This window comes from Callospermophilus lateralis, chromosome X (assembly GCF_048772815.1).
Source record: "Callospermophilus lateralis isolate mCalLat2 chromosome X, mCalLat2.hap1, whole genome shotgun sequence".
NCBI lineage: Eukaryota > Metazoa > Chordata > Mammalia > Rodentia > Sciuridae > Callospermophilus > Callospermophilus lateralis.
Window position 1 is genome coordinate 25182397 of NC_135325.1, and position 22170 is coordinate 25204566.

General features: G+C 37.0%; 1 protein-coding gene across 1 annotated transcript in view; it reads left to right on the forward strand.

The window, feature by feature from the left end:
* Positions 1-4895, forward strand: part of Otc (ornithine transcarbamylase) — a 57437-nt gene extending 52542 nt beyond the window's left edge. The window contains exon 10 of the mRNA XM_077107281.1: positions 4836-4895. Coding sequence (XP_076963396.1) covers positions 4836-4895 — 60 coding nt within the window. The remainder of the gene's footprint in view (positions 1-4835) is intronic.
* Positions 4896-22170: the final 17275 nt, after the last annotated feature.

The following is a 22170-nucleotide window of genomic DNA, read 5'->3' on the forward strand; positions in this document are numbered from 1 at the left end:
AATACTTCTACCTGCACATGGAGCAGAAGATCCAATCTCTCAGAGTATGGCTTCTACTCCATGTTATTCACTTTTTCATCCAAGTGTTGAGTAGATGCAGCTGAGTCATATGCTTGCATCCTAGATTCAAGGGAGTCTGGGATATGTAGTTTTTAGCTTTCAGTCTTGGAGTAGAGAAAAGTTGGAGATGACTATCTGCTAAGAATTTATAAGTAAGAATGTGGTGTTGTGAATATTAAAATGATACATGTAAAGAATTTAGGAGTACCTAAAATATTGTAAATATTATAATTATTATCATCTTCATTGTTGATTTGATACAATGACCAGCAGGAGTTCAAATTTCACTATGGCTGCTTAGAAGCCAATCATGGCTTCTTTTTCTGGGGGAGGTTCTCTATCAGGCCTAAATTTGTCATATCCAATAATAATTATTTTACTGTATCTTTCCCACTTGTCACCTCAGGATACTAAACTTTGTCAAATGTTAGATAGCAAATGAGTTTTAATCTTGGGTTCTTAATCTCATCAACTGGCCACTTGGAATCTGCCTGTGGTATGGGACAGAAAGAGTGGCATAACCAATTAATTAGTGTGAGTGATATGGACACTGGAAAGGTACTCCTTATGTCTCTGAGCTGGATGATCTGGAGGTTTCTTTGAGTTTAGTTCATTTTAGCAGTCATAGCTTAGCATCTACTATGACAAATGACAATTGCCATGTCATCCAGACTGGATCTTCTGAAGCTTTTGTGCACTTAATTCACCCAGGTATCTTGTTAAGTGCAGATTCAGATTCAGTAGGTTTGAGATGGGGCCCCAAATTTGGCACTTCTGATAAGCACCCAGGTAATTGAGGTGTCACTGCCTTGTGAACCACATTTTGAGTAGCAAAGAACTAGATGACAAGAAAGAAAATGGAAGCTTTCCAACCTCAGGAAGAGAAAAAAATATATATCCTCAAGTTCTGTTTTTCTCATCAGAATACAATTGGAGTTATAAAGATAAATCAACCAAATCTATTACAGCAGATTGTAGAAATTCAGGGGGTAAAACTTGGAAAAAAAGCCTTCTAAAATATTAATTTTAGAGATGCTCTACAATTCTAAATTTTTAGAGCCTAGTGAACAGTATATTTAGATTCAATTTATTTAAAATTAAATAGCACATTCACATGGTTGAAATATTTACAAGGAGACACACACAGTGAAATCTTATGTTCCATTTTGCATCCATATAGGTCTTGCTGCTGTCTCATCATTCCCTATTCTCCTGAGATACCCACTATTATTAGCAGAAAATGTGTCTAAAAAAACATGAAAGCAGAACCATGTTAAACTGAAGATAGAGAATCTAAAGTAGAAAGAATGCTCAACTGGGAGTGAGGAGATGATTTCTATAACTGGCTTCTGTTATCTGTGCCATCTTGGAAAGTATTACCTCTCTAGGTCCCAGTTTCCCCACTGATATGTAGATTGAGTCAAAGAGATGGAAAATGAGTTTTAATCTTGGGTTCCTAATCTCGTCAATGGGCCACTTGGAATTCTGTGTGGAGAAGGATTCTGAATCTGCTTGTGGTGTGGGACATAAAGAGTGGCATAACCAATTAATTAGTGTGTATGATATGGACACTGGAAAGGCACTCCTTATGTCTGAGCTGGATGATTTGGAGGTTTCTTTGAGTTTAGTTCATTTCAGCAGTCATAGCTTAGCATCTACTGTGTACCAGAACCTCTGCCCAACATTGGAGATTTAAGAGAGAAAAAGAAAAATATGCAGTCCTCACATAGTCTACATAATTCACAGATACATAAACTTTTCAAGTAGGTTGAGAACTTAGAGATCAACTGGACTAAGTTCCTATTTTATAGGCAAAGAAATTATTCATAGACAATTTATTCAGAATGGCCTTTAGGCTCAGCACCACTGTGATTGATTTTTTTCTAGGATCTCTAAAGGGACATTACTTGTTTACCTCTAGAACTTCCCTATCCAATATAGTTGCCACTAGGCACATGCAGCTATTTAAGTTTAAATTAAATTTTAATAAATTTGAAGAATCAATTCCTCAGTCATGCTAACCACAATACTCATATTAAGTGTTGAATACTCACTGCGGTTAGTGACTACCATGTTGGACAGCACAGACAGAATATTTCTGTCATTTCAGAAAGTTTCTATTGGACAACATCACCCTGGGGAATGGTTTTTGCACACATACATTCATTTAAGATGGAAGAAGGAAGAAAAAACACAAACTGGCCTCTAGTTCTGAGCTGATGATATCTATAATGACTGATGTAATGTAAGGTCTAACTAAGAGGGTGAAGAACTTATTCCTAAAGCATGTGACAACTTTCAAGAAGAAGCATACTTTTTCAGTAGCTTTTATTTTTTTGTTTTGTTTGGTTTTCATTCAGAGTAACTTTTTAACAGCTTCATGCTGGGTGATTTCCAGCAATGATGCTCTGAAGGTTCTAGTAATCACACCTTTCTCTCCACAGCACATAGGTCTTTGGATCCCTTTGTTTTAAAACAAAATTTACCCTTTTCTCCCTACAAAGCTTGCTCTTTTATTTTTCAATGATTAGTAAGGCAGTAGGTCTCCCAAAATGTCAGGTAGGTTTCTTTCCCTGCCAATAAATTTTGGAACTAAAGAAACATAAAGGGACTCTGCAAAAGGGCTGACACTTGATAACACTGTTATCTGAATGACCCTTAAGCACATAACACCATTGCAATTGTAGTTTACCGTATTTAGAGTCTAGGGTTACCAGATAAAATATAGACACCCAGTTAAATTTGAATTTCAGATAAACAATGAACAAATTTTTTTTCTATAAATATGCCCTATGCAATATTTGGAATGTGCTTACAGTAAAAAATATTTTTTGTTTATCTGGCATCCCTATTTAACTGTCTGTATTTACTAAATCTGGCAGCCCTACCCCAAGTTGGCTTTCTAAGTTTTTTATTTGAAAATAAGTTTGACACGTCCAATGACTCTGAACCTTGAACAAAGCAAAACCTCAGATGTGATCCCAAGAACTCATAAAAAGCTTAAAATATTTTTACCTGGTAGATATTCTTATCCCAGATTTTAACTACTTCCGTCTTGTCATTCAGATCTCACCCTAAATGTCATTCGTTTAGCAAGGTCTTTCTAGTCTGCTTACTCTTCTCCCCCACTCTAGGCTACCTACTCTTAAGTGGTTCCTCAGCCTCCTTTTATCCACTTAAACTTTTATTTTTCAAAGGTACTACCTGGTATTTTCTTATTTCTTTGTTACCTGTCCCTCCCACACACACACCAAAATGAAAAATCTGTCATAAGAGCAATCATCTTGTCTATAATATTCTGCATTATACCTAGAAGAGTGCATGAAACATACCCTAAATATATGCTCCATAAACCTTTATGACTTAAAGTCAACATAGGGTACTGATTTTAGTACACAAGCTTTGGAATCAGGTAACAATTATTGATTTCTGTGAGATCTGAAGCAAGTACTTTAACTTCAGTAAGCCTAGTTTATTCATAAGAAAAAACGGGGTTGAAAATAGAAACAACTTCATGAAGTCATGAGGATTCAATGAGATAAGAGTCATCTGAAAATGGTCAGGTTCCAGGGACAGTCAGGTGCATATCCACCTTTTGTCATTACCACTCAGGAAAACATACCTCAGCTTCTTCACGTGTATTTTACATCTCTTACCACTTCCTATTGTAGGAAAGGATATTAATTAGTATGAGTAACACAAAGCACTTAGCACAGGTGTCTGTTTAATAAATATATTCAATGAACACCTTTGAAATATAAAACCTGTTCTCCTGATACAGCCTAAGGACACTTGTGCAATACAGCTGAAGTATAAGAGCAAGTACCTGAGAGGCAGTGAAAACATCTCATAAGAGTGAAGTCAGAGAAACTGGATTCCAATCCATTTCTCACAATCTGTTGTTTCAAGGGTTGGTCTCTTAGTCTACAAACAATGATGTCAGAAGCCATCTTAGAAGATCAGTGCATCAAATGAGATAATGCATGAACTTTTCTCTCCAAGTCACCAAAGTACCTAGTACAATGCCTGGCAAATAGTTTTTGACTGACTGACACATGGTAAGGCATTTAATACACTGTCTGGTACCTAGTAAGAACTCAATATATGTTCACCATTGTTTCTGACATTGTTATTGTTGCTGTTATGGAGATTGGTAAGAATAAAAGCAAAAGTCACTATTTGTGGCTGACAGCCCAAGGGGAAGCTATACTCTTGGCTATAAAGTTAATGTTCTTTCAAGAGGACAAAAATTCATATTGCAGACGTTATTCATTAGCCCAAATAGTTTACTTTCATTAGTCTACATTTGATTTATCCTAAACTTCTCTAGGTTGCAAGTGACCAGACCACAGTGTAAACATGAGAACTGAGATAGGTAGGGGATTATATTTCTCTAAAACTGGCCAATTTATGGGTTTCAATTCATGATTGGAAAACCCAATCATGACAACCATTATGGCATTGCATTTCAACTCTCTGACCTACTAGTCCTGGAATGAGGCCTAAGTAAGCATAGTGTTTGTGCTTATATTTGGGTCAGCTTGATCCCTCTGGACCTTCCTTTATCCAAATAAAAATAAATATCAGCTCAGAACTGTTCCCTTATCATTTCCTTAGAAAAACACATTTTAACTCTAGGCCTGCAAAACTGAAACCGAGCTCCCCTTCCTTAGGTCCCAAAGCAGAATCTTACTAATGTTTATCTCTCTCTCTCTCTCTCTCTCTCTCTCTCTCTCTCTCTCTCTCTCTCTCTCTCTCTCATTGTACTATCCCAGGCTGTCATGGTATCCCTGCTGACAGATTACTCACCTAAACTCCAGAAGCCAAAGTTTTGATTCCGTGTTGCTTGTCAAGAGAAAATGTTCTTCAGTAACAACAGAATGGGGGGGAAAGAAGAGAATCTAAGATATAAACAAATCCCTAATACATGGTATGGGTGAACTATATGATATTGCTTTGTCATTGTGAGACTTTCCTGAAACTCTTAATTTAAGTGCCGAGGCACTGTAATACCTGGCTTGACTTGGTTTATACTCTCTAATTCACAATTTCTGAGTTGCATTTGGGTATCGTATTAATCATCATGTACATTTGCTTCAACTAAACATAAAATGCCATGTTCATCATGCATAATATCTAAGCCATTAAATGTAATCTATGCTTATTACTTTAATAAATGATAACCCATGCTAATTTATAAGTAAACATTTACCAGGCAGTCAGCTTCTGGTAGATCTCTGGGCTATGTTCATGTCCCCCAGGACCAACGAGAAAGCCAAATGATATATCTTGCAGATGTGGTAGTTTTCAGACCAATGAGAAAGACAGACAGTTATAGAGACAAATCATGAAAGTCTTAGAAAACAGCTATTACTGTGTCTAAACTGGAGGGTTTCTTTTTTTAACATTTATGGGAAAGGACGGGGGTCCTTCAAGACTATGCACCTTTTCTCTATAATGAATACTTAGTATCACACTCTGAATGAAGCCTTTGCTAGCAAGTAGAAAAATCACAGCTACCTATCCAGGAAGATAAGATCCAATAGAAAGTGAAATTTTCTTAGATTCATATTTTCCAGCAAGAGCAATCTAATTTTTTTCACATCAGTCCTTATCATGCATCTATTCACATCACACACTGGATATTTCCATAAATCTACTACTTGCCATGTTTTTGCCACTGTTTCTCCTCTAATATTTCTTCAGGATAAGAAGAAATATTATGCATTATTGAATTGTCATAATATAATTAAAACTAGATTTCTCTTGTGGGTAACCAAAATTTATATTGTTAATTATTGTGATATAATTGGGAGTGTTTTGGTTAAAACATTAAATAACATAGGCAGAGCTTTAAAAATATAACATATGGTACAGAGGATAAAATAATCCAATTTCCTTTATATTCCACTTCTAGTGTTAGAAGAATGTTTCTAGGCTGGTTGACTGATATTCTTCAGCAGACAGCTATGACTTAATTGAGTAAGCAAGAGATGAATTACAAATTAGATTTGCAATGAAGATGCAATAAAACATATTTTTTCGGGCAGGGGGAACTCATGACGTTTGGGAAAAAAATCAATTTTTCCAGTAAATGTCAAAGGTGACTTTCACATCTATGGTAATTTATTGGAAGCACTTTAGAAAGAGAGTAGAGTTTAGTGGAATCTTTTTTTTTTTTTTCCAGCAGAAAGCATAGGAACAATTTAACCAGAAGGTGACACACATGGATTGTAGAGCTTTGCCCTCAAACTGCCTACATAGGAAGGAAAATTTTTCCTCTGACCAAATGGCCCCCTCATGCTAATGAACTCTCATATATTTTCCTGGCTATTTTTTGAACCAAATGGATGGTATTTATCCTTTTTTCCTCAATCAGAAGGAACATGTAATCATTTTCTTGCTAAAATGTAATCACTTTTTCCTCAAAAAGCCCCAAAGCTTTCTTTTTATGTGTACACAATTTGACATACTTCTTCAACCAAGCCCATAGGAATTTCTTTGCTCTTTAAACTTCTCCTCTTAACAAGATATTATTTATATCATCAGGAAAAAAGAAAACAGTGGAAGGAAGTTTGGCTTTCATTTTTGCAAAGCTATTTTTATCTCGTCTTTCTTCTTATACTTGCCTTCATCATTCAATTTCTTATGTAACTACTGCAACTCCAAAGATTAACAAAAATTCTAGCGATGACCTTTGGGTCCCTGGTGTATATATGAAATTCTATCTACTTAATTGATATAACTAACCAAAGGATTTTTTTTCTTCCAGGCTTTTGCCTCTGTAATATTGGGAATATAAATCCCAGGTGATTATACTGCAATGATTTCAATGTTAAGGAAGAATCCTCTGTGTGTGTGTGTGTGTGTGTGTGTGTGTGTGTGAGAGAGAGAGAGAGAGAGAGAGAGAGAGAGAGAGAGAATGCAATATTAATTTTAGGGACTTCAGAAAAATAATTCAATGTCACATATGTCTAATGCATATTTTACTAATGATTTGGCTTATTGTAAAGTTCCCCAGGTACAGATAACTGCACAGAGGATTGACATGGCAATAGCACTTTAGGCCTCCTACCCAAGTAACCCTAGAACCTCAGTGAAAATAGTACGGGCTCCTTGATACAAAGCCAAATTTCTGAAGCAAGTCTTCTCATGTGATAAAAAAAAGTTATGGAAGAATACATAAGGTGAGGGTATCCAGAACACACTACCTTTGGGCCTTTATGTTTTGGAAATTCTCATCAATATCTATAGTGATGGTTGAGGTACATGGTGCCATTCAACAGTTTTGGAGTATTGATGTCTTTTGACAAATATGAAGGGTCATACTGAATAATGGAAAACCAGTCAAGTCACAACCAGGAGTGCCATATACTGCAAGTTGTGTCTTGGGCAAAGGTCATAGGTGAAAGATGGGAATAAAAGCTGAGATGTGGTCTGCACTTCAGTTACCAAGTCTAGTATCTCCTTCCATGTCTTCCAGCCAGGAGGAAAGAGTGCCTTTTTTTGTGAATTGTCCATCCAGTATTTTGTAAGCTTGAATAGGTACTTTGTTTTAAGTTATACAGAGGACCAGTATTTGGTAGGCAACCTTGCCATCAAAATTTACAACAGGAATGTTTTCAATATCACCTTGTACTTGAAGAAAATGACACACAGACACAATGCAGCAATGCTTTTAATGGTTTTGGGTTTTGCTAGATTCCTTAATATCCCATAGTGGAAATAATAGTATCTGTCCATCTTTGGACATGACACAGATCATTGAAACAAGGATTTGAGAATCAACTCTGAAGTACTTTAATATTATAAAGAAATTCTTCTTAAAAATTATCCATAAAAATTAATATCAATTATTGCTAAAAAAAGGACAACCATAGTCAGATCAAATGGAAGTGAATTCCTTATCACGGGCTAAAATTTTCATAGTCTTATCAATGCTAGACTTATGCCAGTGAGAGGAAACTTCATTCCTAATCAATGTTGTGAAACTCATCCTTAGAGGAAATGTGAGCAAAACTGCCTTCTGGAACAAAATCATTAGGCAAATGAATTTTAAAATTGGAACAGGGTTTTAAAATTATCCAGGCTATCCCTTCATTTTACAGAAAGAAAGATCTAGGAAATAACGACAATGTTCCAAGATAGAAATTTGCCCAAAAGGGAGGGATAATTCATGGATTTAACACCCCTCTGTCATCTACTTGAGATCCTACAAATATAGCCACTTCACTTGATTTTCCCACAGGCTGAGTGGAGAATGGGAAGCTGGATGGTCCAGGACTATGGTTCTGTGAGGTCAGGGGGTTAAAGAGCAGAGTTCACTCTTGAGGCAGGGATGGACACTGATGTACAGATGTATGCACAGAAACCCAAAAACTCTACATAGTAGACACCCATTCAGATCCCTTTTACCTGGGTTTATCTTTCCCCTAGCTATTGTCAGAGGTGGCTGCTGATACTCATGGCTACCCCTTTCTATGAATTGAGGCTCTCAGCCACCAGAAATCACTTTTGGTCCAGGAGGTCACACTCATTTGCACACTACCACCAGCAGCCCTCCCTGCTTAGCTTCCCCTTGCTACTCTAACCTACTTCCCTTCTGAGAATGATTTCTCAAGAGCTCCCTTGCATATGAATCCCCATTTCAGGCTCTGCTTCAATGAAATCTGATCTAAGATGGTCTGTAATAAAAAGTTTGTGGGGGGCGGTGCTGAACAACTCTTCCTTTAGGCATCAGTAGAAGAGTAGGGTAACAACGGACAGTATTTTCAGGTTCCTGGATCATCGGCCTTTTGTAGAAGGTGGCAGAATATTAGAAATGACAAATATTTTCCTGTAGCATGTTCAAATTCATAACAAGGAGTTTGTTACCAGCACAGAATAGAAGTAAGACCAATTTACTTTTCCTACAGAAGAAGATATCTAACAACACAGTACCTGTGATTTATTTCTGTGATATTCTAGCACCTTTACCGATTGGCAATCCCAGCAGCTATTTAGGTGGTCTGCCCTTTGCACTGACTTTGATACTGTATTGGCCTACTTTAGTGGTTCTCCAACTTGAGGGTGCAGCAGAATCCTCTAGATGCCTTGCTGATACATGCATCACTGAGCCCCACCCCAAGCTTCTGATGCAGCAGGTCTGGAGTGAGGCCTGAGAATTTGCATTACTAACAATTTCCCAGGGATGCTGATGCTGATGGTCCAGGGACCACACTTTAAGAATCATCGGTTTTGGACAATTCTGAAGACTAATATGAGGTGTTTTCATCCCTATATCCATAAAGTCCCACTATAAGGTATTTGACACAACCCAGATTATCTAACCATCAACCTCTTTTCAGGCACTGAGGCCCGAGTTTCATCCCTTCTCTGCTATCTCATCCTTCTCTCCTCATCTGTAAAATGTGAGTAATACAGATCATCCTATGGAGTTATTGGAAGGATAAAACAAAGTAACATATATAAAACTATTTGGCTCAAAGCAAATGCTAAATAAATATTATCCCCCTTTTGTCTGTTCAGATGTTTCTAAAACCTTATATTTTTCTTTAGTCGTTTATAAAATAATTATATCCCATTATCAGAAAATGGCTGAACAGCATAGCTGGTATAAAACATAAGGACAAGGAATGAGATTGTCTTCTGAAATTGGTAGAACCCAGCAGATTCAGTTAAGCCATTTCTCTCCAGGGATTGGTTGTAAATATGCTACTCAAGGAAGTGACCTTGTTCTTTTCCAAACTGAATCATGGGGGCCAAGAAGACTGGAAATTCAATCAAGGTGACTAAACTCTTTGCTTCGGAGGCCTTAATGTGAATATACATATGTGAAATATATATGTGAAATAAACTGTAAGCATCCAGCAATTCTTGGATAGGGGTCCAGCTGATAAAAGCAGAAAAGGATTACGAAGAACTGACCAGGGTTGATCCATCTTTGAGGATAAGACCGCTTGAAAGAAGAAGTTTTTCAAAGTGTTCTTAAGATAGCAATTCTCAGACGTTTTCTTCTCAGAAATTTCACTCATAAATTGTGAAGATATCAAGTTCTGTTTATGGGAAATACATCTGTTGTGTATACCACACTAGAAAGCAAAACATAAATTTAAAAACATTTATTTATTAATTCATTTTAAATAACAATAATAAATCTATTAGTGGTTAACATAAATAATGCATTTTATGAAAAACAATTATATTTTCCCCAAAAAATGAAGTTAATAGAGTGGTTGACATTGTTTTATATTTTTGCACATGTCTTCAATGCCTGACTTAGTGGAAGACAGATGAATTTTCCTATCTACTTCTGCACTCCAGCTGTGGCTTTATGTTAGTTTGAAGTATAGAAAGAATATATGATTTCACACAGATAAGTAGCTGAAAAGGGAAGACTATTTTAATAGTATTTTCAGATAATCAAGAATATTCCTTAATGCTATGCTGAAATTCTGCAAGTGATAGTTCCCTAAATATTAATTGCAATGTAGCTGGGCATGGTGGCACAAGCCTGTAATCCAAGCAAGTTGGAAGGCTGAGGCAGGAGGATCGCAAGCTGGAGACCAAACTCGGGAACTAAGTGAGGATCTAACCAACTTAGTGAGACCCTGACTCAAAATAAAAAATAAAAAGAGGTGGGGATGTAGCTTAGTGGTAAAGTGTCTCTGGGTTTAATCTCCAGTACCAAAAAAAAAAAAATTAGTTGCAATGTGAAGTCTGAAACCAGATCAATGAACTGTTCTATACTCATACTTAATTCCATGTCTATTTTACAGTCTGAATAGATCTTTTAACCAGGCATGAGTCCACATTGGTCATTTGAAAAATCTTCATTCACCAAGATAGGCACATCCTCCAAATAATGACATAGCTCATTTTTATAAAAATACATTTGTTAATATCACCACTGATCTCTTTAGGAAAATCTTTAAGTATTGAGAAAGTAATAAAATTTTCATACAATTCCAATTTTCTCTTGAAGTCTCAAGTTTTATCTTTGACAACAAACATTATCAGTTGCTTTTGTTTTTTCTTTTTTTTTTTTTTAATCAGTTGCTTTTCTTACAATGACAGCTTCACCTCATTCATTTTCAAGATGTCTGGCAAATGTCCAAGTCTGAATGACCACAAGTTGGCCAATCATTTTTTTTCAAGTAAAACTGGTATCTTGTGAAGAAGGTGGTTTGTCAAAATAAGTCAAACTCAGAAGGTCAAGGGTCACATGTTTTCTCATATGTGGAAACTAGAGAGGAAAAAATGGGGAAAAAAAGGTGTGTTGCGGGGGCTGTCATAAAAATCAAAAGGAGATCTGTAGAGTAGAGGAAAGGGACCAGGGGAGGGAGAAGGGGAGGGAAAGGGGAAATACAGGGAAATGATACTGGCAAAATTATATTGTTAAATTGTGTGCATGTATGAATACATAACAGCAAATTCCACCATTATGCATAGCTAAATGCACCAACTAAAAAATGTCGGGGGTGGGGGGCTGAGGAATAGCTCAGTTGGTAGAATGCTTGCCTTGCATGCACAAGGCCTTGGGTTCCATCCCCAGAACAACAACAACAAAAAAAAAAATGTGGGAAAAAGAAGGTGGCTTGTTCAACATACAACTCAAAGAATTACACAAATGCCTTCCTGCAAGATGACCATCATACTTCATCACACAGAAGCAGAGTTCATTGCTCACCTCCCATTTCAACACATAGAATACTGAAAAAATGTGTACTTAAGAGTTGAAATTTAATACTAATAAAATTTTCCTGATTCATTAAGGACATTCTTCAGTTTTTAAGTGCCTCTGTGTGATAGTGAAGAATGCAATAACTTTTGGTTCTACAGACTTGACTTGTGCTAAAGTGTCAGCAGTTTTACCCCCCCAGTTCTTTTTTTGGTACCAGGGATTAAACCCAGGAGCACTCAGCACCACTGAGCCACATTGCTTAGTACCTTGTTAAGTTGCTGAGACTGGCTTTGAACTCAAGATCCTCCTGCCTTAGCCTCCCAAACTGCAGGGATTACAGGTGTGCGCGACTGCACCAGGTCTCATCATTCTTTTTTGCACCATCTGTTAATGCTGATGCTCCAGGGACCACCCTTGTGAAGGATGGTTCTTTTCTGCCTCCAGTGATCCAAGAGAGGCCAAATGAGCAGAACTTAGGAATGGCCATTCCCGATTAAACCAGGACAAATGAGCCCATTCTGATTTTACCTTCCAAAAAGATTCTGGTGGAAAATAAAAAGTATGTGATTCATTGTTATAAAGTAGGTCTTGGTTGCATTAATTATGGATAAAATTCAAGTTTTTTATTCTGTGCATATTAAGCTATCTATTTTTTGAGCATCAGCTTTGTTCCAGTGTTTAAGGCTCTGGGAAGATAGTAATTGACAAGAAATATATGATCCCTGCCTTCATGGTACTTACAGCCTAGTAGGAGGAGATTGACAACTGCTTGTAAATCGATGCTGTGATAACAGCTGGGTGGGAAAGAATAAGGTGCTATAATAGAAAATAAAGGGATGAGGGACTGGGATTGTGGCTCAGCGGTAGAGCAGTCATCTGGCATGTGCGAGGCCCTGGGTTCAAGCCTCAGCACCACATAAAAATAAATAAACAAAATAAAGGTATTGTGTCCAACTACTTCTAAAAAATAAATATTAAAAAAAAAGAAAATAAAGGAATGAGAGTAAGAGTCAACATTGTATCAATAGTTCTCAAACTTTGGTGAGTATCAAAACCACCTGGATAGCTAATAAAGAATACAGAAGCCCTGGCATATGGAAATAGGGAGTACCTGGATCTCTGTTTTTATGAAATAATTTCCCAAAATTTGACTAGTAATGCTTTAAATACAGTGCCCAGAGCAAGACTCTCAAAGAAGGTGACTGGTGAGAATAATTGGGGGGCTGTTCATTGGATTTAGATCAGGTTTGTTTGAGGCGATGCCAGTACTTCTACATCTATAGCTTCACTTATAGGGTTGGCAAATTCTTTTATGGCTTATATCAGCCCATTCCTTTTCTTATTGCAAAAAAAGTACTATATCACTCAAGTTTCTGTAACAAGTATTTTATAAGCCGAAGTGATTTCATTACACATTTTGTGTTTATAAGCCTTGTCATGGAACTTCTCTGAAAGTCTATCCCATTGATAAGAGACTATATATCTTTAAAAAACTTTCATCCTAACTAATTATTTTTCCAACACTGACTTTTTAACGTGGTGACTGGGATATAAATGTTCTCTGAAATTCTCCTGGATGTCTTTCTAAGAAGTTAACATCCAGCATGACACTTTGAATTAATTCTCAAAGTATTTATGCTAATAAGATTATCTCCCCTCAAGGCTTTTCATTAAGTATAATTGTAAAAATTACATTTCTTTAACTAAGGTCAGTAAAAGAAATTAAAGTATTTAATTTCTGATTCCCATATAATTAAGTAAAGAATGGAGGAGAAGAGTATTCCAGCTGGAGCCAACAGTGTACAGGTACAGGTTGTCCCTGAGGTGAAAAGGGGATCGTCTTTTTCAAGGAACAGGAGTAAGAGAAAGAGGAACATCAAACAATCTAAAAAGTTTAGCAGGGGTTAGCCTACGTTTGCCTTTGAGGCCAAGGTAAGAATTTTTTATTCTAAGTCCAAAGGGAAGCCATTGATGAGGCCTATCCATTAGGCGTTCTCTAAGAAGACAACTTTGATTCAAATTTATCATAAAACTGACTCAAGAAATACAATGTAGTCTGGTTTATCCATTTTTATATGTTTATTTAGTCTGAGTATTTAAGTCTACTCCACTATTAAGAAACCAACAAAATGGCATTTCTACATCTTTAAAGCTGTGGGAATATTTGACCAATCTTGAGCCAGTGAAGAATCTATGATGGTGTTCCCTGGAGGACAGTCAACTTTGACAGAACTAGCTCAAGAATCTCTTGAGCTCTGTTTTACTGGCTCATGCTACTCTCCATCTTTCTGTTTCTTTGTTGTTAATTCTTACTTTTCTCTGCTTCTCTGAATTCATCTTCCCATTGTATCCTCCCTACTTCTCTATCTTTTTCCTGGAATAATTGGAACTTGAGATCTCATCTTAAATGTGTAGGATAAAATAAAGGATAAGAATATGGGCTATTCAGATTCCATCTCTCCTATTCTTACCTGGATGATATAAGTCCTACAGCCTCAGACTCCTTACCTGTAAATAGGGGATGTTAACAGTACCTACTTATAGAAATAAACATGCAAGCAAGGGGAAATATTTAATGCATGGTCTGGAATGTGGCACATTCTCAAAGATATTAGTAATAGATCTTCAATTCCCATTTAAATTTTTCATTTATAAAGTCACCTCATATTTTGAGCTCTTTCAGTTCAAGGAATAGATCACTTATTTTCAAATCTATTATATCACCTTACATTCTGTTGCCACTCTGTAAATATTTGCTCTCTGCTTGATACAGCTAGAAAATGCCATAAGATTTAAAAACAGGGAAAAATAACCCCTGAAGGATTGATAAGAAAACCCTTCAAGTCACTGGATGGATGCAACTCAATCCTTGCAGACTTGGCAACATTTGACTAGGAAAAGAAAAGGGAGGAAGGCATTCTAATTGACAGGACTGTCAGAAAACCTGTGAAATGAGAGTATGTACAGCTTGTTAAATTATAAGCAAGTATTCTATACTGTTGAAAATGGAGGATTTGTGTGTGGATGGATTTGGAGAGGTATGTTAGCATGGAACTAATGAGCACCTTGATCAACTAGCTACTAAGTTTGTGATTTTTCCTGCAGGCTTGGGGGAACCATTGACAATTTTGACATAAAGGAGACATAAGGAAAGTAGTGTTTCATCAAGGTTGATCTGGTGATGCTATGCAGATTTATTTGGGAAACAAGTTTTGTGGCTACTGTGTTCCCTAAATTAGGGCAGCAGTCATGGAAACAGAAGAGCTGAGCCAAGAGAAACCTGGCAGGACTTGGCAGTTGAATCTAAAGTAAAAGAAAACAATAAACACTTTGAACTTGAAATTATCATGAGGATGAATTGGACCTAGCTTTCCTATGTACATATGTGAATACACTACAGTGAATCTCACCATCGTGTACATCCACAAAACTGTGATCCTAATTAGAATAAGATGTACTCCATGTTTGTATAAATATGTCAAAATAAACTCTACTGTTATTTATAACAAAAAGAACAAATTTTAAAAGGTAAAAGAGAAAAAAATTATCATGAGGCACAAAAAAGCAGGTCACTTCACCTCTTTGTCTTAATGGTTCTACATTTAAGGCAGAATTTAATAAAATATAATCTCTTAGCTTTACAGGGATGAGAAGAACTTAAGCAAGATTCTTGGTATGTAATATGAATATGATAACAGATGCAAGATCACTTATCCCCTTATCAGCCCAAAGAAAAGCAGTTCATAGATGTTTGTTCATTTTTAAACCTTTAGAAATAGAGCCTTATAGACAAATCAAAGCAGTTTGATAAGGCAAGAATAGCTAAGGGAAAGGATTAAAGAAGATACTGGGTGTATTTTTTGTCTTCAAATTTGATTTACAGATGAATAGATCAAACGAAGATATTTCCTGCTCTTGGGTATGACAGAATACAGGAAGGAAGCTACTAGTTATCATTGTTGGTGGCTTCCCAGTCTTTCTTCTTTCATCAGTAAAAGCTAAATTAACAGGAGAACTTTATGTATGCAAACATCCCTGTTTCTCTTACCCAACAAAATATAAAATCTTCTATAATTAGATTATTAATCCTTTAAATGCCATTGGGAAGAAGTTATACACATTTAAGTAAGTGGACAGTTATTCTTAGTAATAAATACATAATCCACTCCTTAGTAATAAATACATTATCAGACCACTTCTCTGATCCTCAAAGTGGTGATTTCCCTCCTGATACCACTTAAATTTTGGCCATAGACCCAACTTTCAATTTCCAGGAATCACTTCTAGTGGCTTTTCTGAGGACCTTTGTAATTATAAAACTCTTCTTTTGTTATTTCTATAAGCTCTCTTCCAAAGAACTAAGATACCTTAATATATAGACAATAAAATGAATCCACATCACAACCCTATGTTATCTGGCAGGATAAAACTATTCAAAGCTAAGAGGTAACTTACCTTTGTACTGACTGATAGTAGCTCAATGAGTCATATTAAAAAGTGGAGAATCTGCATTTTCCTAATATTAAGGATATTGAATTTTTTCATATACTTGTTGGCCATTTATATTTCTTCTATTGAGAAATCTCCATTTAATTCATTTGCCCACTTATTGATTGGGCTATTTGTTTTTCTGATGGGTTTTTAACACTTTATACATTCTGCATATTAATATATTGTTGGAAGAGTAGCTGGCAAAGATTTTGTTTCATTTCAGTGTTCTATAGAATATAGGAAGGATATTGAGAAGGAGGGAGAAGGAGAGGGCATGGGGAAGAAATCTACCAAATTATGCTATGTGTATATGGTATCTGCACAAATAAATAACACACTGAATACAGCTTTTATATATAATGATAATGCAGTAACTAAAATAATAATGATTAAAAACAGGAGGTGGATTACTTGAGTAGAGCAATCAGATAAGGAGAGAGAGGATAAAAAGGGAATAAAATCAATCAAATTATGTTATATGTATGTACACATATGGCATAATGATTCCAGATATTATATAAAATTATAATGCACCAATTAAAAATGGGGAATTCCCACCAAAACAGCTGAATTTTAAATGGATTATAATTCCTAGTGTCTATGAGGACAATATATGGAATTACTTAAACTCTTACACCTTGCTGATGGAAATGTAAACTGGAACAACCATGTTACAAAACTCTTTGACAGTCTTTAGCCAAGCTAAACATATATATGTCCTCTGACTAACTCACTTGATTTGGTTGATGGTTACCTGAGTGTATGTAAAATTTTATTGAGCCGTTTCCTTGGAAGTATGTAAATGTAATCCCAATTAAAATTATTTTTTAAAACTATAAATGTGTCTGGGTGTGGTAGTGCACATCCAGCAGCTTGGGAGGCTCAGGCAAGACGATCACGAGTTCAAAACCAATCTCAGCAACTTGGCAAGACCCTAAACAACTCAGTGAGACTCTGTCTCTAAATAAAATATAAAAAGGGCTGGGGATGTGGCTCACTGGTTAAGCACCCTTGGGTTCAATTCCTAGTACAAAGAAAAAAATAGTAAATGTGTAACCATTAAAGAAAGTAGGAGGAATCCAAAATACAGGGGAAATAATGAATTGCCCAAAGTTATCCTTTGTCTTGATTTAGATACATGCTTCATTGTTTTGCTTCAACTGGGAGGCATATCAAAAAGGAATTACATTTTTAAATTATCTAATTTCATTAAAGAAATCAGGTATGTTCTGTATTAGAATTAAGGTCTGAACTTTCTGCAGCTGATCATTTCACCAAATTTCTGCTCTGTCAAAGTATGAAGAAAGAGAGAGGTTGTTTCCTATTCTTACTGCTAAAACTATCCCTAAAATGAGACTTTTTGAGTTGTATCCATATTTGATATCTATCAACATATTCAGAATATCTAGAATGTATAATACGATACTATATTTTATATTTAAAGTACATAACCCCCTTTTTAATTAAGAGGCTATATATCTCCTTAAGTAATTGTCTTAGTACATACCACAGCTTGGATAATTTATAAATAATATAAATTATTTTCATAGTTCTGTAATATGAAGTTCAAGATCAAGGCACCAGTACATTCAATGTCTGGTAAGGGCTTGCCTTCTGCTTCAAATATGGTGCCTTGTGGCTGTGTCCTCATTTTGGCACAGGGCACAAGGTTGACAGAGGATGAATGCTGTGTGAAGCCTTTTTTATAAGGGTTTTAATCCTATTCATGAGCAAGGAGTCCTCATGACCTAGTCACTTTCTAAAAGCTCCACCTTCTCATACCATCACCTTGGGATTTAAGTTTCAACACATGAATTTTGGAGGGACTCATAGATTCAAACCATAGCAGGAATTTGTAGTCATTTTTGAAAATGCATTGTGTATCTTTTAGATAAAAGTTCACAGCAGTCTGTCTTGATAAATGAGATCAACAATAAATTCTGAAAAGAGGGTTTTTAAACATTTTTATTTATTCTAATGTGTTATATATGACAGCAGAATGCATTACAATTCATATAACATTTTTACATATTTTTTCATATCTCTGGTTGGACACAAAGTAGAGTCACACCATTCATGCCTTCATACATGTACTTAAGGTAATAATGTCAATCTCATTCCACCATCTTTCCTACCCCTATACCCCTTCCCTTCCCCTCCCAACCCCATTATGAATCAGCCTCCTTATATCAGAGAAAACATTCAGCATTTTTTTTGGGGGATTGGCTAACTTCACTTAGCATTGTATTCTCCAACTCCATCCATTTACCTGCAAATGCTATAATTTTATTCTCTTTTAACAGTGAGTATTGTGTATATATACCACATTTTCTTTATCCATTCATCCACTGAAGGGCATCTAGGTTGGTTCCACAGTTTAGCTATTGTGAATTGTGCTGCTATAAACATTGATGTGGCTGTGTCCCTGTAGTAGGCTGTTTTTAAGTCCATTGGGTATAGACCAAGGAGAGGGATAGCTGGGTCAAATGGGGGTTCCATTCTCAGTTTTCCAAGGAATCTCCATACTGCTTTCCATATTGGCTGCAACAATTTGCAGTCCCACCAGCAATGTAAGAGTGTAGTACTGCTTTTTACTTTGGAAGGAGTATCCCAGCCTGGCCCTGACCACTGAACTCCTCCACTGGGACTTCTCTTTTCTCTTTTCCCCACATCCTCGCCAACACCTACTGTTCTTTGTCTTCATAATAGCTGTCATTCTGACTGGAGTGAGAGGAAATCTTAGAGTAGTTTTGATTTGCATTTCTCTGATTGCTAGAGATGTTGAACATTTCTGAAAAGAGGAGTTTTTAACCACTCATGAGGACTGTGAATGGACTTAAGTGGCACTATGAACCTCATGAAATCACACATGATATTTTTATATGTTTATTAATATGTTTCTTCTGTGAAGGGAATCAAAGCTTTTGTGGCAACCTTGAAAACACACCTCTCATATCTACTGTCAGAACAGCATGTGACTAATAGCCCCAGCACTTGGAAGTCTATCACTCTTCTGATACCAAGATTATGCTTCCCACAGCAAGTTGCCATCCAATGATGCAGGACCCTTTAATGGCAACTCCAGATCAAGTTCCCTGGCAATCTTGCTTAACTCCTTCAGAATTGTACTTCAGTGTAGGATGTTTCTACCCATCTTTATTCCTTTCGTTTCTCTCTTTTCTCTCTCCTTCACCCAAGGTTAGTACTTTGAAGTCTCTAGCATCCCTTGGTATTATGGTTTAAATATTAGGCATCCCCAAAAAGCTCATGTAAAAGACAATAAAAGAAAATTTAGAGGTGAAATGATTGGGTTATGAGAACCTTAACCTAATCAGTGCATTAATCCCTATGGGGATTAACTCATTGGTAACTGCAGGTAGGTGGGGTGGTGGCTGAAAGAGGTGGGTCACTGAAGGCATGCCTTGGGGTTTAGATTTTCTCCATGGTGAGGAGGGGATCTCTCTCTCTCTCTCTCTCTCTCTCTCTCTCTCTCTCTCTCTCTCCCTCCCTCCTTCCTGGTGTGATGTCCTAAGCTGCTTTCCTCTGCCACACCTTCTGCCATGATATTCAGCCACATTTTGGGCCCAGAGCAATGAAGTCTGTGGGCTCAGACCTCTGAAACCATGAACATCAAATATAATTGTTCTTGTCAGATCTTTTGGTCACAGCAGCAAAAAAGATGACTAGAACATCTGGTTCCCCTCAATTTTCTCACAGATGTTCTCTCTAATTTATCTCTTACATGACTAATCCCACTGTGACGTCTACTTCTTGGAGGAGCTGAACTCCACAAATGGTATCAGGAGTAGTCTGAGAATACAGGCAGGAATTCAAACTCAGGCATTCACTGTACAGCAGGTGAATAGAACATTGTCCTGGTTGATAGATGAGGCATAGTTAGTCCCTGCCACAAAGCTGTGGCTCAATTGCTGAATATTTCATGGATGGTGAACTGGAATAATGTCCCAGTGGAGGAGTTCAGTGGTCAGGGACAGGCTGGGATACTCCTTCCAAAGTAAAAAGCAGTACTACATCTTAAGTCCCTGATCATAGAGAAGGAAGGATGGTATCTGGCAGACCACTTTGGGTTCTGGAGACATTCCACTCCTAGGAATATTCTTTTGGTCCATATATCAGGTGTCATACAGGGATGCCAGCTTTGAGGACAATCCTGAACAGGGAAAAGGATCTGAAGCTGTTCCAGGTTATGCTTCAAGTAATTCTGATTTTCAGACCATACAACCCAGTGGACCATATGTTATTATAGGTGTCAGTAGTGGAAAAAGATACAGTATGGAGTTGATGGCAAGCAGTGGGAGATAAACAGTGTAGGTTCTAAGGAGTCTGGAGCAAGGGCCTGCTATCCACAGTAATAAAAGATATATCTTTTGAGAAACAGGTCCTGGCATGATACTGGGCCCTGTTAGAGACAAAGACTTGCTCATGGGCACCAAAAGACTATGCAGCTGGGTCATAGAAATGCAAATCAAAACCACCCTAAGATACCATCTCACTCCAGTAAGATTGGCAGCCATTAGGAAGTCAAACAACAACAAGTGCTGGCGAGGATGTGGGGAAAAGGGTACACTTGTACATTGCTGGTGGGACTGCAAATTGGTGCAGCAAATTTGGAAAGCAGTATGGAGATTTCTTGGAAAGCTGGGAATGGAACCACCATTTGACCCAGCTACTCCCCTTCTCGGTCTATTCCCTAAAGACCTAAAAAGAGCATACTACAGGGACACTGCTACATCGATGTTCATAGCAGCACAATTCACAATAGTAAGACTGTGGAACCAACCTAGATGCCCTTCAATAGATGAATGGATAAAAAAAAAAATGTGGCATTTATACACCATGGAGTATTACGCAGCACTAAAAAATGACAAAATCATGGAATTTGCAGGAAAATGGATGGCACTAGAGCAGATTATGCTTAGTGAAGCTAGCCAATCCCTAAAAAACAAATACCAAATGTCTTCTTTGATATAATGAGAGCAACTAAGAACAGAGCAGGGAGGAAGAGCAGGAAGAAAAGATTAACATTAAACAGAGACATGAAGTGGGAGGAAAAGGGAGAGAAAAGGGAAATTGCATAGAAATGGAGGGAGATCCTCATTGCTATACAAAATTACATATAAGAGGTTGTGAGAGAAATGGGAAAATAAACAAGGAGAGAAATGAATTACAGTAGATGGGGTAGAGAGAGAAGATGGGAGGGGAGAGGAGGGGGGATAGTAGAGGATAGGAAAGGTAGCAGAATACAACAGTTACTATTATGGTATTATGTAAAAATGTGGATGTGTAACCGATGTGATTCTGCAATCTGTATTTGGGGTAAAAATGGGAGTTCATAACCCACTTGAATCTAATGTATGAAATATGATATATCAAGAGCTTTGTAATGTTTTGAACAACCAATAAAAAAGATAAAATAAATAAATTAATTTAAAAAAAGACTATGCAGCTGGAACTACTCATTATGAGTTGGATTCTTTCTGACCTACCAAGTCATAAATTCAGATGGGCCTAGCACTAGTCCATGCTGTACCATGTACCATGGAAATGGTTCTTTCAGAATGGAGCCCAAGCAAAACCGGAGGACACAATTAAGTTGCAGGCACTAGTAGCTGAGACCCCCCTATCACCCATATGAGTTATACTAGTGCCCCCCAACACAGTTTGTATCTATAGTCATAATAGGGAAAGGCTTTTTATATAAACAGCTGAAGGAGAAGAATAAAGCTATTTCTTGTTTATAAATGAGTCTACTCAGTATGTGAATGAAAGCTGAAAATGAATGATGGATGCATTCAGGAGTTCCCCTAATGTTGAGAGTGATAGCAGAAGTGGCCCCAGCAAACTTCCAGCTGATTGGCTCACCGTGGCCCCAGCAAACTTCCAGCTGCCAGCTGATTGGCTCCTCTGCGGTGATG